At 37.5% G+C, this 13,392-nt stretch overlaps 1 protein-coding gene and 1 pseudogene across 3 annotated transcripts; both read left to right on the top strand.

The window, feature by feature from the left end:
* Window positions 1-5,015: 5,015 nt before the first annotated feature.
* Window positions 5,016-6,267, top strand: LOC137738399 (F-box protein At5g49610-like; annotated as a pseudogene).
* A 1,399-nt stretch (window positions 6,268-7,666) lies between these two features.
* LOC137736914 (uncharacterized) lies at window positions 7,667-13,340 on the top strand. Of its 3 annotated transcripts, XM_068476234.1 has the most exons (11): window positions 7,667-7,897; window positions 8,570-9,479; window positions 9,807-9,936; window positions 10,035-10,486; window positions 10,763-10,843; window positions 10,942-11,040; window positions 11,379-11,537; window positions 11,688-11,774; window positions 11,983-12,054; window positions 12,183-12,499; window positions 12,602-13,340. In XM_068476234.1, coding segments are annotated over exons 2-11 (2,223 nt in total). In that variant the 5' UTR covers window positions 7,667-7,897; window positions 8,570-8,654; the 3' UTR covers window positions 12,603-13,340. The 3 variants fall into 3 exon arrangements, with proteins under 3 accessions (XP_068332335.1, XP_068332334.1, XP_068332333.1); XM_068476233.1 differs by lacking the exon at window positions 12,602-13,340 and having other exon boundaries at window positions 8,634-9,479; window positions 12,183-12,589; XM_068476232.1 differs by lacking the exon at window positions 12,602-13,340 and having other exon boundaries at window positions 12,183-12,589.
* The last annotated feature ends 52 nt before the right edge of the window (window positions 13,341-13,392 follow it).

Raw genomic sequence — 13,392 nt, 5'->3', positions numbered from 1 at the left:
TGCTGAAAGGCACAAGGACAGGGGTAGTTTGGGTAGAAAAGTCGGATTCCTGATGGAGGCTTCTCCCCGGAATCCAAATACCACCTCTGTGGAGTAGATCCAATTCCGAGAGATTTAGGAGTTCAATTCCTGATTTTGTGTGAGCCCTACCTTGTTTCCGATTACTGAAATGTTGGTAAACGGTTGAATGCCTAAAAAAAAAGTGCAAATCCGTTTCTTTGTATTCCATTCCAGTTAAGTAAACACGCCTTGAGGGGTCAAGTGAGACCTCAGAGCAACTCCAGCGTTGCAAAGGCTACATAGAGCAACTTACTATTGAATCCCCCCAGTGAACTGTAACTGCCTTTTGCATCTCCACCTCTAAACTAAATAGCCATAACAATAGGCAATAAAATATTAGTATTTTTTATTTTATAAAATAATACAAAATAATTTTATTTGTAATTTTGGATAAGATTTTTAATCGTTCTTGTTACGCCAAGTGTCATTATCCGAAAAGATAATTTTTGGTGATAGATTTCGATAAGATTTTTATCCAATGCCGTTGTGCCACGTGTCATTACCTTTTCAGAATCGTTAATGATAGATTTCCGATAAGATTTTTAATCAATCACGTCGTGCCATATGTCACAATCTGTTTACAATCTTTGATGATAGATTTCGATCAAATTTTTAACAAATGACGGCATACCACGTGACATTATCTATAACCTAATCCTTTCTTTTTCCTCCGTATAACCCACCATCCATCCTAAGCAATCACACACCAAAATCAAAATCTCTATCACTATTCATAGTTTATGCTTCCTTCTTCCAATGTCTTATTCAAGGATGTTGTGGGAAATTGATGAGTAAGAGAAAAAATTGGGGAAATTGATGAGTAAGAGAAAAAATTGTTTAAGCAAAGGGAAGAAATGTTCAATCTCTAGAAAGAATTACAAAGGGATGGACGTTACAATGAAAGACTCATTCAACGATATACTTCACTTCAGGACCCATATATGCACAATGTCCGGCAAATTGACTTGATAGAGCACTAGTGGGAATTGAAACAAGCTTAAGAAACTTAAGTTCATTTAGTGTGATTGTTTTTATTTGGTGTGTTTATTTAATTTTATTTGATGTGTTTTTTAAGTTCGTTTAGTGAGTTTTTTTTTATTTTTTATTTGGTGTGTGTGTAATTTTATTTGGTATGTTTATGTAATTTTATTTGGGGTGTTTATGTCATTTGAATAAGATCCTCTTAGTTTAAATAAATTACCAAATTAAATCAATACACTCTTAGTTTAAATAAAGTACTAAATTCAATAAATTGGAAACAACATAAAGTACTTTATTCAATAAATAAGAAATTACAACCCAAAGTGATTGGAAAATTATGGGCTCCAATTAAAAGCAAATTCCCTAGTCCCTCGTGAATGCAAAATCATCACCTAACCAATTTGTGGTGCTAGGACCATCTCCTTTTGCTCTCGTTTCTCTTGCACGCCTCCTTCGCACCACGTCCGCTTTCTCCGAATTCCAAAAATATTTAGAATTCAGAGACAATTGCATCTACAGGCTCCTTCATAATGTCACGATCTTGTTGAGCCCTTATTTTTTCTTTAAGCTCTTCCCTTTCTTGCCTAAGTAGCTCTCTTTCTCTCTCATTAGCTTGAAATAATCTCTCAACAGCTGCAACTTTTGCCTCCTCTCTAGCCTTATCAACCTCAAATTTAGCCATTTCCTGCACCAAAATCAATTCACCTTGGCGAGCAAGTTCTTCCATATATTTTGCATAATCATTCTTCGAAGCACTCCATTTTCTCTTTGAAGCCTTCTTACCTTGAGGCCTAATTGGATAACAGGTCAACCTCGACGCTTGTTCAGGGGGCTTTTCCGGCACTTCTCCTGTGTCAGTTTCATGAACATGCGAGTCATGAACAGGCGTAGAGTGTAGAAGGGTGTTGTTCATGACAACTTCTGGACTGACAGGCACACCTCTGAATTTAGGACAATCTTTGACAATATTCCAACATTCTCATTGGGTGAATGATTTGTTTTTGTTTTTGGTTTTGGCATTATACCAAGTTTGTGCTTGAAGTGTCTACATAATGTGGGAGAAGAAATAATTATAATCAAAGTAGCTAATGTAAATTTGGGTATAGTACAAACAAATAAATAATATATTGTTACCTGATTCACTAAATTTTCCCCACTTCGAAGATTACCACTAGCCTGTGCCAAGGCGTCTCTCCAAAGACTAAATGATTGGTTGAATATTCTCTAACGACTAGACATCAATTCTTTGGTTCTTTTCCCACCAATTTTCTCAAAAAAATTGGTATGAATAAGACTCCACATTTCTCGCAATTGTATCTCATTACCCGTAATCGAATCATGAGTAACTTCAACCCAGCTAGAACATAACGTAACATCTTCAATAAGCGTCCAATTCGTAGCAGCATCATTAGTCATTTTGTTGGAAACCAATTGGATTGAAACTTTGAGAGAAAGATTGGAATGTGGTTGAAGGTATTTGAGAAAATATGAAATTGTGGTGTAAGGTAGAAGATAATGAGAAGGCATTTATAGGAAAGTAAAATCATTTTTTTTCAGATTTTTTATTAATTTTTTATTAACTTAATTAATTTATGCCGTTGGATTAAAAAAAATTTGAAATCCAACCTTCCAGATTGTGCTACGTGGCACAACGGTAACATTTCAGAATTTTTTAATGTGAAAATTTTTTTAAAATTTTTTAAAGGCGAATAGCGTGGACCGTTGATCTTAAATCCAACGGTTGATATTGCGGAAGGTTTCAAATTTGTTTTGACCATTAGAAATCCAACGGTCTAGAAAAAGTAACCATTGAAATCCAACAGATGAGAAAGTGCCATGTGACCACCAACAGAAACTTTTCCGCCGTCTACACCGCGGGCCCCAAAGCCTAAAAAGTTGTCGGGAACGTGCCCTCACGCGTGCGTGTTATGCACACGCCTGACGCAAAAGTAATTAAATCATGGTTGACGTCAACCTAGCATCATTTGGCCCTGAGGCTCTCGGGCCACCGATTCGAGCTGGGAGTTTTAACGATTTTTATTTTGATTATTTTAAGCTACTAATGTATACAAAAAAAATTTGAACTCTAGTGCAAGAAAACATGCATGTTATTCTTGCCAACTGACCTCATCAATGAGGGAGCTACACACTGCCTATGAAAGCAACTCCACCGGGGGGAGTAGCCTGATGGACCGGTGACTGAATAGGACTCAATCGCCCGAATGGGGTAGAGCAAGGAGCTGGGGCTATTGGGTCCTATTCAGTCGCTGGTCCATCAGGCTACTCCCCCCGGTGGAGTTGCTTTCATAGGCAGTATATAGCTCCCTCATTGATGAGGTCAGTTGGCAAGAATAACATGCATGTTTTCTTGCACTAGAGTTCAAATTTTGTTTGTATACATTAGTAGCTTAAAATAATCAAAATAAAAATCAGTTACTGTCAGGCTAACGTCCACTTAGAAGGAAAATCTCTTACAACCGGTGACACGATGTGATGCGTATAACAATTTTAAAACACATGACAATTATATATTGAGAACTTTAACGAAAAACTCTCGGTACTGTTCACTTTAACGAAAAACCATATTTTTACACTAAAACGTCAATCCTGGTACTATTCACTTGATCTTTTATTTTGTCTTTATCGTTAAAACTCAAAGTTTTCAAGTCATTTTCATTAATTTTCATTTAGCGGTGACACCACTTAAACAATGTATTAGTTGCAAAATTTCGCCGATTAGCACGAATCTTTTTTTCTCGGATAACTTCCTCAGTGCTCAACATATGTGACCCATTCTCATTGCCCAACTTGGTTGGAGCCCACAAAGCCCATCATCCAGTCAAATTTGATCAATTCTTTATTTCCCGATTCTCAAAAGGTTTTTTTTTATTAACACCCCACATAGTGTTGAATACACCCCACATTAAAAATTTAATATTAAATGACTTATATATATCTAATATGTAATGACAAGTTTGACCTTGTAGGGTTTAGAAATATAGGATAGATATCCAAGTCATGAGCGGGATGAGATGCCTCGACCTTCACAACTATAAGACAGATATCCAAGTCAGCTACTTTCAGTAACTCTATATCCTCAAACATTGAGAAGTTAATCCTAGTTCTGAGGGGCTGCCTAAACTTCTGGCCCAAACCGTGTTCAACATATACAGTCACAGGTGGATGAAGGTTGAAATGTATTGTCATTTTTGGAATTCACCTGAGGGTTGCTTGAACTTATGGCTCAAACCGTGTTCAAAATGTACTGTCATAGGTGGATGAAGGTTAAAATGTATTGTCATTTTTGGACACACACCTTCACTGATCAATGTTCATTGGTTAGAAAAAAGTAGAGCAAATCCTTGTTGCCAAAAAATAATTTAGGGGAAAAAAGTTGAGCAAATCCTTCATGACATGAATGATTTTGTATCAAACGGCATAAGAAGAAAGAAACCATTATGAAGAGAGTAAAGTGCATGTAGAAAATGTGGGGTATATGTAGAAAATGTGGAGTGTATGTAGAAGATGTAAGGTATATGTTGAGAGTGTGGGGTGTGAAAGTATTATGAGAAAATACGTGGGGGTTGCAATAAGATAAATTTTAATTGAAAAAACATATGTGAGGTGTGTTAATTATGTGGAATATATTCAACAACATGTGGGTGTTAATATAACAAACCTTCTCAAAATCCCTAATTTACAAACAATCCCCATCTTTTTGCCCCAAATTAAGGATCAAAGATGCACCTTTTATCAACCTTTACGTTTCGGTTGCTCATAACTCCTCTTTGAAAGTAAAAGAATGGCGAACTCTGAAACTTAGAAGTGAAATCCCACTTCATCTCGATGCATCAAACTGCGTTCGATCGAACACCCATCTCGAATTCTTCACCCGGTAAGCGATTTCCACACCCTTTTCGTAATTTAGGCATCTGGGTAATTTGAATTCTGTTCATATTTATTAGAATTTGATCATGGATTCCCAAAGACGTGTTTTTTCCTGGACGAAGTCGTCCTCCAAATCCTTTCAAAACTGCCCATTAAGTCTCTCTTCAGGAGCAAAACTCTTTGTAAACTTTGGTACAGATTGGTTTCTGATGAGTATTTCATTCAATTGTACAATGAAACTTTTGCCAAGAACCCTATGCTATTGGTTCATGTTTCTGACTCGTTAGGATTGAAATCTGATTTGATTGTTGTGGACAATCAGATGGGTGTTTCCGAATTTTCGTTAGATTTCTTGAGGGATAGGGTTATGGTCAGAGCCTCTTGTAACGGCGTGTTGTGTTGCTCTAGCATTCCTGATAAGGGTGTTTACTATGTCTGTAATCCCATGACTCGAGAGTTTAAGTTGCTTCTGAAGAGTAGGGAGCAACATGTCACCCGATTTTATCCTGATGGTGAGGCAACCCTGGTGGGATTAGCTTGCAATTTGTCTACTCAGAAGTTTAATGTTGTTTTAGCGGGTTATAATCGTACTTTTGGTCATAGGTCAGATGGAACTTTTGTATGTATGATATTTTATTCTAAGTCGAACAAATAGAGGAAGTTTGTTTCGTTTCACGGTGATCAATTCACCCATATGAATAAGAACCAAGTCGTGTTTGTTAATGGTGCACTTCATTGGTTGACTGGTAGTTCCTGTATTCTCACGTTCAATTTGGAGTATGATGTTTGGAGGAAGATGTCATTGCCAGAACAAGTGACTTGTGTATCTAGAAATAGGTTTTACTTGTTGGAGTCGAATGGTTGCCTGTCGGTGATCCAGATTTTAGATGCTTGGATGAAAATTTGGGTGTTGAAAGAGTACGAGAGTGAGGAGTGACATTTGGTGGATACAGTGAGTCTTCGATGTATCAAAGGACTTGTCCCGGGCATCTTCCTCATATGTCAGACTGGTGAATGTGTTTTCTTGGCAACCCACAAGCAGATATTGGTGTTTTATCGGAAGACTCGTGCGTGGAAAGAGATGTACTCTGTGAAGAACAACTCCACACTCCTATTGTGGCACTCGGCACATGCATTTCGGAGCACAATTTTTTCTTGTCAGTAAGGTGTGAAACTACATGTAATGAGCTTCTTCTGCACATAGATTTCCTAAGTTAATTATCTGTATGTTTGGCCGATTGGGGTTTGTCAACGGCTATCAACATTTGACTTATGCTGTACAAATTGTAATCTTGTGTTTTTGGCTTTGGAATATATCTGCTGCTTCCTTTGCTCACATCAATTACTCTTAAAATGTCTTTTATCATGTAATTCTTATTTTCTTGATAGTAGAAAGAGGATTGTGGCCGCGACGGCCGCGTTTCCTATCAAATGAGAGTTGGCTGAGAGCGATCGGTTCGGTCACACTGCTGGCATCTCATCTTATCACTTGGCGAATTTGAATCATATTATTGTTAGCTCATTGTGAGATTTAGCTCATCCTCTAACCCTTAGTGTATATTATATCGTTTGTTAAAAAAAAATGACCTCTTTACTGAAGAAACTTGCATTCAATTGGGAATATATTCACGTGAAAAGTATATTACTGTGAAAATTAAGACTTTCCCTTCCCGTTGCCATTGAAAAAAAAAAGTTTGTTTGGAATTGCTTTTCCATAAAGCACTTCTCGTAAGAGATTCTGCTAAAAGCAGGTGGAGGTAGGGATGGCAACAGTTTGGTTTGGGGACAGAAATGCTATATCCATCCCCATAACCATGAAAATTAACCATATTCATAACCGCAAATTAACCATTGGGGATTATCCATAACCATATCCACCGGGTAACGAATTTTCAATCTGTTATCGATTATATCCATCTTCGTCAAAAAACAAAAAAAAATTATATTCATCCAATTGACACATTATAAATTTGAGTAGATACTAATTCCATCGTTAAATAGCAACATCCAATTACAAAAAACATAACAATATATTTGAAGTTGTTTATGATAACATGCACCAATTTCTTGACAGTGAGACTCTTGAAGAGTGATGAATTTGATAAATTTGTAACATTTGATAATTTATATATAAAATGATTCAATGAATTAATTTAGTTGAGTATAACAATAAGAATATTGAATTGATGATGTTGTTGGTATGCCCCATGCATGATGTTTGGTGCATAATAAAGATAGTATAGGGTTTGATGCATACATAATGAATTAATATAGGGAGGGTTCGGTAAATTGAATAAAATTATATTATATATCAAATATATATATATATATATATATATATATAATATTCGGATCGGATTCGGGGACGGATATGGATTAGGGACCCCTATAACCATATCCAAAACCATAACCAAATAAAGTTCACGGTTTTTTTCCCATATCCATACCATACCCGAATTTTCATATCCAAATCTAATCCATTCGGACAATTATCCATGGTTATCGGATTTAATGGTTATAATTGTCATCCCAAGATGGAGGTGTTTATTAGGCTCGCACCGCACCAAAAGAAAACTTTATGGGCTTTTTATTTATTTTTTGGGCTTTAGGCAAAAAGAAAATCCGAAAATGAAAGGACACGTGGGACCCGCAGCCCTGCGTAGTCCAGCGCGGCGACAACTGTTGTTATTCATCGGCGAAGCCCAATCCGGATACGGAACGAGGAAATCCAGTCAGCCAAACAGACCCCAATTCAACAGAAAAACTCCTACGGAGCTTCTTCACGAGTGCTTCTCTGACCTTTTCTTGCAGACCCAAATGAAACTGTGACATTTGGATTGCATGCTGATTGCTGATTGCTCAGTTCCTCCATTTCCAGAACAACCCAATTCGCCGAACAGAGAAATTTGATGCTCTCTGGTTTCTGTTTCTTCTCTCAGTGATCCCTCTGTGTGCCTCCGAGCTCCAGGTATGTCCGCACCAATCGTTCAATGTTAATTACTAATTTTCCTGTGATTTTATGATGTGGGTTCTGCTCAATTTTATTGCTTTCGTCGAATTTTTGTTCGGTGTGTTGGAATGCTGAATGATTAAAACTGGGTTCTAATCAATTTTCTGACATTTGGGCCTTTTAATCTCAAGTGCGGTTTTGCAATTTTTACTTTTAAATTGAAATTTATATCGATTCGTGGGTGATAAGTTGATAACAATACAGTGTAATATGTATTTCTTCCTGAGAATTTTGTTTCTTGCGATGAACAATGTAAGTTTGTTTTTGCATGAGGTTTTGGTTATTTGTTAGATTGAAATTCTTGGGTTTTTGTTGTACTTCACACCTCAAAATTTATGCAGGTTGCCCAATATTGATATGGGGTCCATGACCCTTTTTTGATTCCTAAGTCTACTCTTTAGTAGTTCTCTAACTAAAGGCCTGTTATCAGTAAAGTTATAAGTTTAGATTTTCACATATATATGACTGTCATTGGCAATTTTCAGTTCGGTAATCAATTTATCAAAACAAATGCTAGTCTAATTTTCAATGATTTATGAGTGGTCGAATTTTTTGCGGAAGTACTTCATAAAAAGTTTTGATTTTATGTATACATGCATCCTTGTGACTGTGTGTGTTGTTTATTTTCAGATTGTATTTCTGGAATGGCTGCTTTGAATCGATTGTAAGTCATCTTGCTTGACTTAATTTTCAGTACGTCACGGTCTTTTACCATATGGCTCGGAAGGGTAATCAACAGAAGAATGCTGTAGATCGGCAGACATCAAAGCACAGAAAGAAGGGTTCAGATTCAGGGTGTACACTGGGAGAAACGAAAGGGAATGGGAAGGCAAGTGAGGTGAAAGTTTTTCCTGGAGAGGAACTGCCAAATGGTGACCAGCCAAGCAGTCCTCTTTCAGCCAGTGCAAGTAAAACCAATCATCCTGAAGATGAGAATAAAAGCAAACAAAAGTCTGGAAAGTCTTTGAGGAAAGAGAAGCAAGGTATGGATGCAGTGCAGGGTCCAGAGGAGTCAAGTTCTTTAGGGAGTGATTTAGGAGATCACAATGGGAATAATGAAGCTCCAAGCAGGAGAGAAGAAAATGGGACATTACCTCCGAGCCACTTACGCCGAAAACACACAAAAAGAAAATCTGGTTCCTCCCTGAATAGATGGCATATGAGAACTTTGATAGCTCGATTAGAGTTTTCAGATACCCTATTGTTTAGAAACTTGAAGACATCAACATTGCCGCTCTTGAAGATGGCTAGTGAATGGCTACAGAGGCACAAGCCATTGTTTCTTACCATAAAAAGTAAGGCACTGTATGCCCATGATTATGTCAAAACAAAGTTTGAGCAGGCATATCCATTCGTTTTGAAGTGGCTTATGCAGTTTGGGAGTATATTGTTTCTTTTATCAATGGCCTGGTTGGATTGCACCTTAAGGGGCTTTGATAGCTTAGTTCGGATGGGGACAACTTCCTTCTTTTCAGTTATATGGTGCAGTATTCTCTCAGTAGTTGCTATGGCCGGGATGTTCAAGTTTCTGATTGTGTTGGTAAGCCCCCTAGTATTGCTAAGTCGTTACCGAACACTCACTTCGTTATAATTTATAGTTGCTATGGCTGGGATGTTTATTATTATAGTTGGCCTTATTTTTTTTGTACTTGTTTTGTTTTCAATAAAATGCCCCTGTTTTGAGTCCTTTGTCCTTTTAAACTTCCCTGGGTCCTTCTGTTGACGGTCCAGACTTTATGAATGTTTCCTTATGAATAATTACTTGTTTTTTTTTTTTTTTGCAATGGGTGAGGTGGATGGTTGAGTTTAAGAGTATCTGTTAAGTTTTGCATTAGTATGCTCTCATACCTATTGAATAAATTCCCAGGTCTTTGCTGCTTTGATTGGACTTTTCATTGGGTTCATGCTCTCGATTTTGGTGGTTTCTTTTTGTGGAGCTCTTTTCTTGTGGTTCTATGGAAGCATTTGGACAACAGGATTTATAATCTTCTTAGGAGGTGATTCTTTTACCTTCTGACAAGTGCAGATCATCTATTTATAGTATGCATATTTCTTCATCACACCTTGATGAGGTTTGACATTTTTCAACATTCAGGTTTGGCATTCACACTGAGCCATGAGCGTATTGCCCTGTCAATTGCCACTGTGTATTCCATTTATTGTGCTTGGACATCTGTTGGATGGCTGGGTTTGCTTTTGGGGCTGAATTTATCTTTTATCTCAAGTGATTATCTGATATATTTCCTAAAGAACAACGTAAGTCAGCAGAGAAGACCCAACGGATCATCTGAGCAAACATCAGGAATGCCAGGTCAACCAGACTTCTTTAACAGTGAGCAGGCGCATACTTCATCCTCCGGAAATGGCCCATGGTTTTCTACTGATCGTAGCCCTGGAGTACCTTCAACCAGTGGCACTGATTCTGAGATAACCTCTGAAGATGAAGTAGTCCGGCTGTTAAACTGTACTGATCACTATTCTGCGTTGGGATTTTCTCGGTACGAGAATGTAGATGTTTCTTTACTGAAGCGGGAGTACAGGAAAAAGGTAAGTGTGCCATTATTTGTTTGCTCTAATAGGCATGAAAAGGTATCCTTTCCAACTTCTTTGTTTCTTGCTATGTTATTCTCTTGGAAGTTTCAAGATTTGTATGGCCAAGCATTGAGTCTGAGATCTAACTTTGTTTTACCATGGTGAATGATGACTTTTATCTTTCCAGAGATTTGGTTACACATATAGAAGTACTGCTCCTGGATAACATGCTATGCTGCTCTGTTAAAATATTTCTTTTTCTTTAAACAAGTTTGTTATATTTCTTATCAGGCAATGTTGGTCCATCCTGATAAAAATATGGGAAATGAAAAAGCTGCTGAAGCTTTCAAGAAACTTCAAAATGCATATGAGGTTATCATTTGATATGCATTGAAATTTTTTCTATGGTCTATTTGATTCTGATTCTGATTCTGATTGTATGTTGGCCCTTTTTGCTCCATCTTTTCTAGATTTTACTTGATTCCCTGAAGCGAAAAACATATGACGACGAATTAAGGAGAGAGGAACTGCTGAACATTTTCCGTAGATTTCAAAGTGCTTCACAAAAGGTAGTATATATCTAATTTGTATGCTTTCTTGTAATTGGTTTTATAATCTGAAATCTTCTGACTAATTTCTTCCATATCCATGAGGAATGTGACAAGAGGTTGAAGCTTGATAGTGAAACCTGTCAGTCAGTTCCCGAAATTCAAGGGGGTCATATCATTCAACTTTTTGATTAACTTTGGAATTGTTAGTAGAAACTTGTGTTGTTTTGGGTACATACCATTGCCATGAATTATTTGTTCATTTACTGAATATAGCTCTGTGTGGTGTCACTTATTATGTGTTCTTAGTCTTTTGTCCATCCACCTTACCTAAGCTTTTATTGCAATATGTTTCTTAGAATGGAGGGCACAGTGTCTTTCCCCCTGGCTTTCCACACCCAGAAGCTGATGGCGAGGACCCATTTGGGGATTCAAGGAGAATCGCCTGCAATAAGTGTGGCAATTTGCATGTTTGGGTGCTCACCAGGAAATCAAAATCCCAATCACGATGGTGCCAGGTTTTCATTTACCTTTATAGCTTTTAATGTTGTTCTATTTGTTTGCATCTGTCAAAGAGTTTAAGGGTTTTGCATCCTTAAAGCGTGATGCTGCTAGAGATTTTTGCGCCTGGTGCTGCTGTTTTCATTGTGGAATTTCTCTTTTGAAAGGATTGCAAAGATTTTCATCAAGCAAAAGATGGTGATGGGTGGGTTGAACAATCTTCCCAACCCTTCTTCTTTGGAATGTTGCAGAAGGTACGTGCATTTATATATGCTGGAGCAAGGTTGTTTTAGAATTTTGTGTCTTGATAGTTTGCTCATTGTTTGCGAGTAGGAATTGAAAGAAAAGAACCTTAGAGAATGAAAAAGAATTATCATCAGTATGACTAAAGGCTTTGTCTATTAGTACCTGAAATGTGTCTAATGCGAGATTATCCGTTTTTAAATAATGTTGTATGTGCAGTTAGATGCTCCATCCGCATTTATTTGTGCCGATAGCAAGATATACAATGCTACCGAGTGGTATATTTGCCAGGTAATTCAGTTTGAATTGTTCTTATAAGTTTATTTTCCTTTTGAAAAACACGCATGCCGGCTTCTACACCTACACACAATTATTGTCACATTGAAAGAAGATGTGCATGAAGCTAAGTTTTGTTGCAGGGAATGAGATGTCCAGCCAACACTCACAAGCCAAGTTTTCATGTGAACACTAGTGTGACCTCTAATAAGCATAATACCGGAAGGGGAGCAAGTTCAGGGCAAAGAGGAGGTCGGATGCCAACATTGAATATGGAAGAGAACATGACAGAGGAAGAATTCTTCGAGTGGTTACAGAATGCAGTGCAAACTGGCATGTTTGAAAATTCTGGTGCCGGCACCTCCACTGAGAGCCCATCTGCCAAATCTGGACCTGGTACCAAGAGCGGTGGCAGCACCAGTGGCAGTGCTAACAAGAGAAAGAAAAAGGGAAAGAAATGGTGAGTATCCAAGTTGTCGCCGTTTGTTTCGTACTAATCTTAGTGATGCTGATTCCTGATAAGAAAGTTTTTTTTTTTTTTTTTTTTTTTTTTTTTAATCAGAAGAGAAGGCCTGAGGAAAGTTTGACATCATTAATCATAAGTATAGAATCTAATCACCATTAGCCTGCAATACTACGGAGTTTGTATACCGTCTCATCATTAATCACTAGTTCAAAATGATAAACCCGCTAGAGAGTCGATTTAATCCTTGTTATGCTCCCAATAGGATCGCTTTGGTGGTTCAGCTTTGAACTTGTGCTATCGAAATGGTTTCTCAATCTCCAGTGGCTCGATTTGAATTTGATTCTTGACAGGGTACCCTAATTAGGTGCCATTGGGGACTGAAATGTCTTGATGCTAATCCACCCTTGTTGCTAGTTAAATTTTGTACAACCACCACCCATTTTGTACCCCTTTTTGGACAGACATAAATTGTTATAATTCTTACGAAGGAAACTATGGAACTTAAGGTTAGTTTGGGGTTGATGTGCTGTGAAGAAAAAAAATAATATGATGTTTTCGAAAGCAGGGGTAGAGCTAGAGCTGCTTCTGCTTTCTGTTTTGGGCTCATGATTTTGACAGCTGCTTCTGTCTTTTGTTGTGGACACATGATTTTGACAATTTTTTCATCTATCGAGCACAATTTTAGTCCTAGTTGCTTTTAAAATAATTTCGGCAAGGCCAAACTAGCCTTTAGCCTATCTCACCAAGCTAAATTAGTTCATTTTATCCAAACAAGTAACAACTCTCAAAACAAGGTCACTTAGTCACCCGCATATAATAGAGGTTAGTGTTATCCGCACATCCCTCTCAATTTCGGTTATCGGATCGACTGAATTAAAGAAGATTAA

Source organism: Pyrus communis, chromosome 6, assembly GCF_963583255.1.
Source record: "Pyrus communis chromosome 6, drPyrComm1.1, whole genome shotgun sequence".
Classification (NCBI taxonomy): Eukaryota; Viridiplantae; Streptophyta; class Magnoliopsida; order Rosales; family Rosaceae; genus Pyrus; species Pyrus communis.
The sequence above is the reverse complement of the archived record's forward strand: the minus strand, read 5'-3'. Positions and strand labels throughout refer to the sequence as shown.

Coding starts and splice junctions, on each gene's coding strand:
- LOC137736914 (XM_068476233.1), top strand. CDS start 8,655: ATGGCTCGGAAGGGTAATCAACAGAAGAATGCTGTAGATCGGCAGACA. Junction 11,041..11,378: donor TTCAAAGTGCTTCACAAAAG/GTAGTATATATC, acceptor TATGTTTCTTAG/AATGGAGGGCACAGTGTCTT. Junction 11,775..11,982: donor TCTTTGGAATGTTGCAGAAG/GTACGTGCATTT, acceptor TTGTATGTGCAG/TTAGATGCTCCATCCGCATT.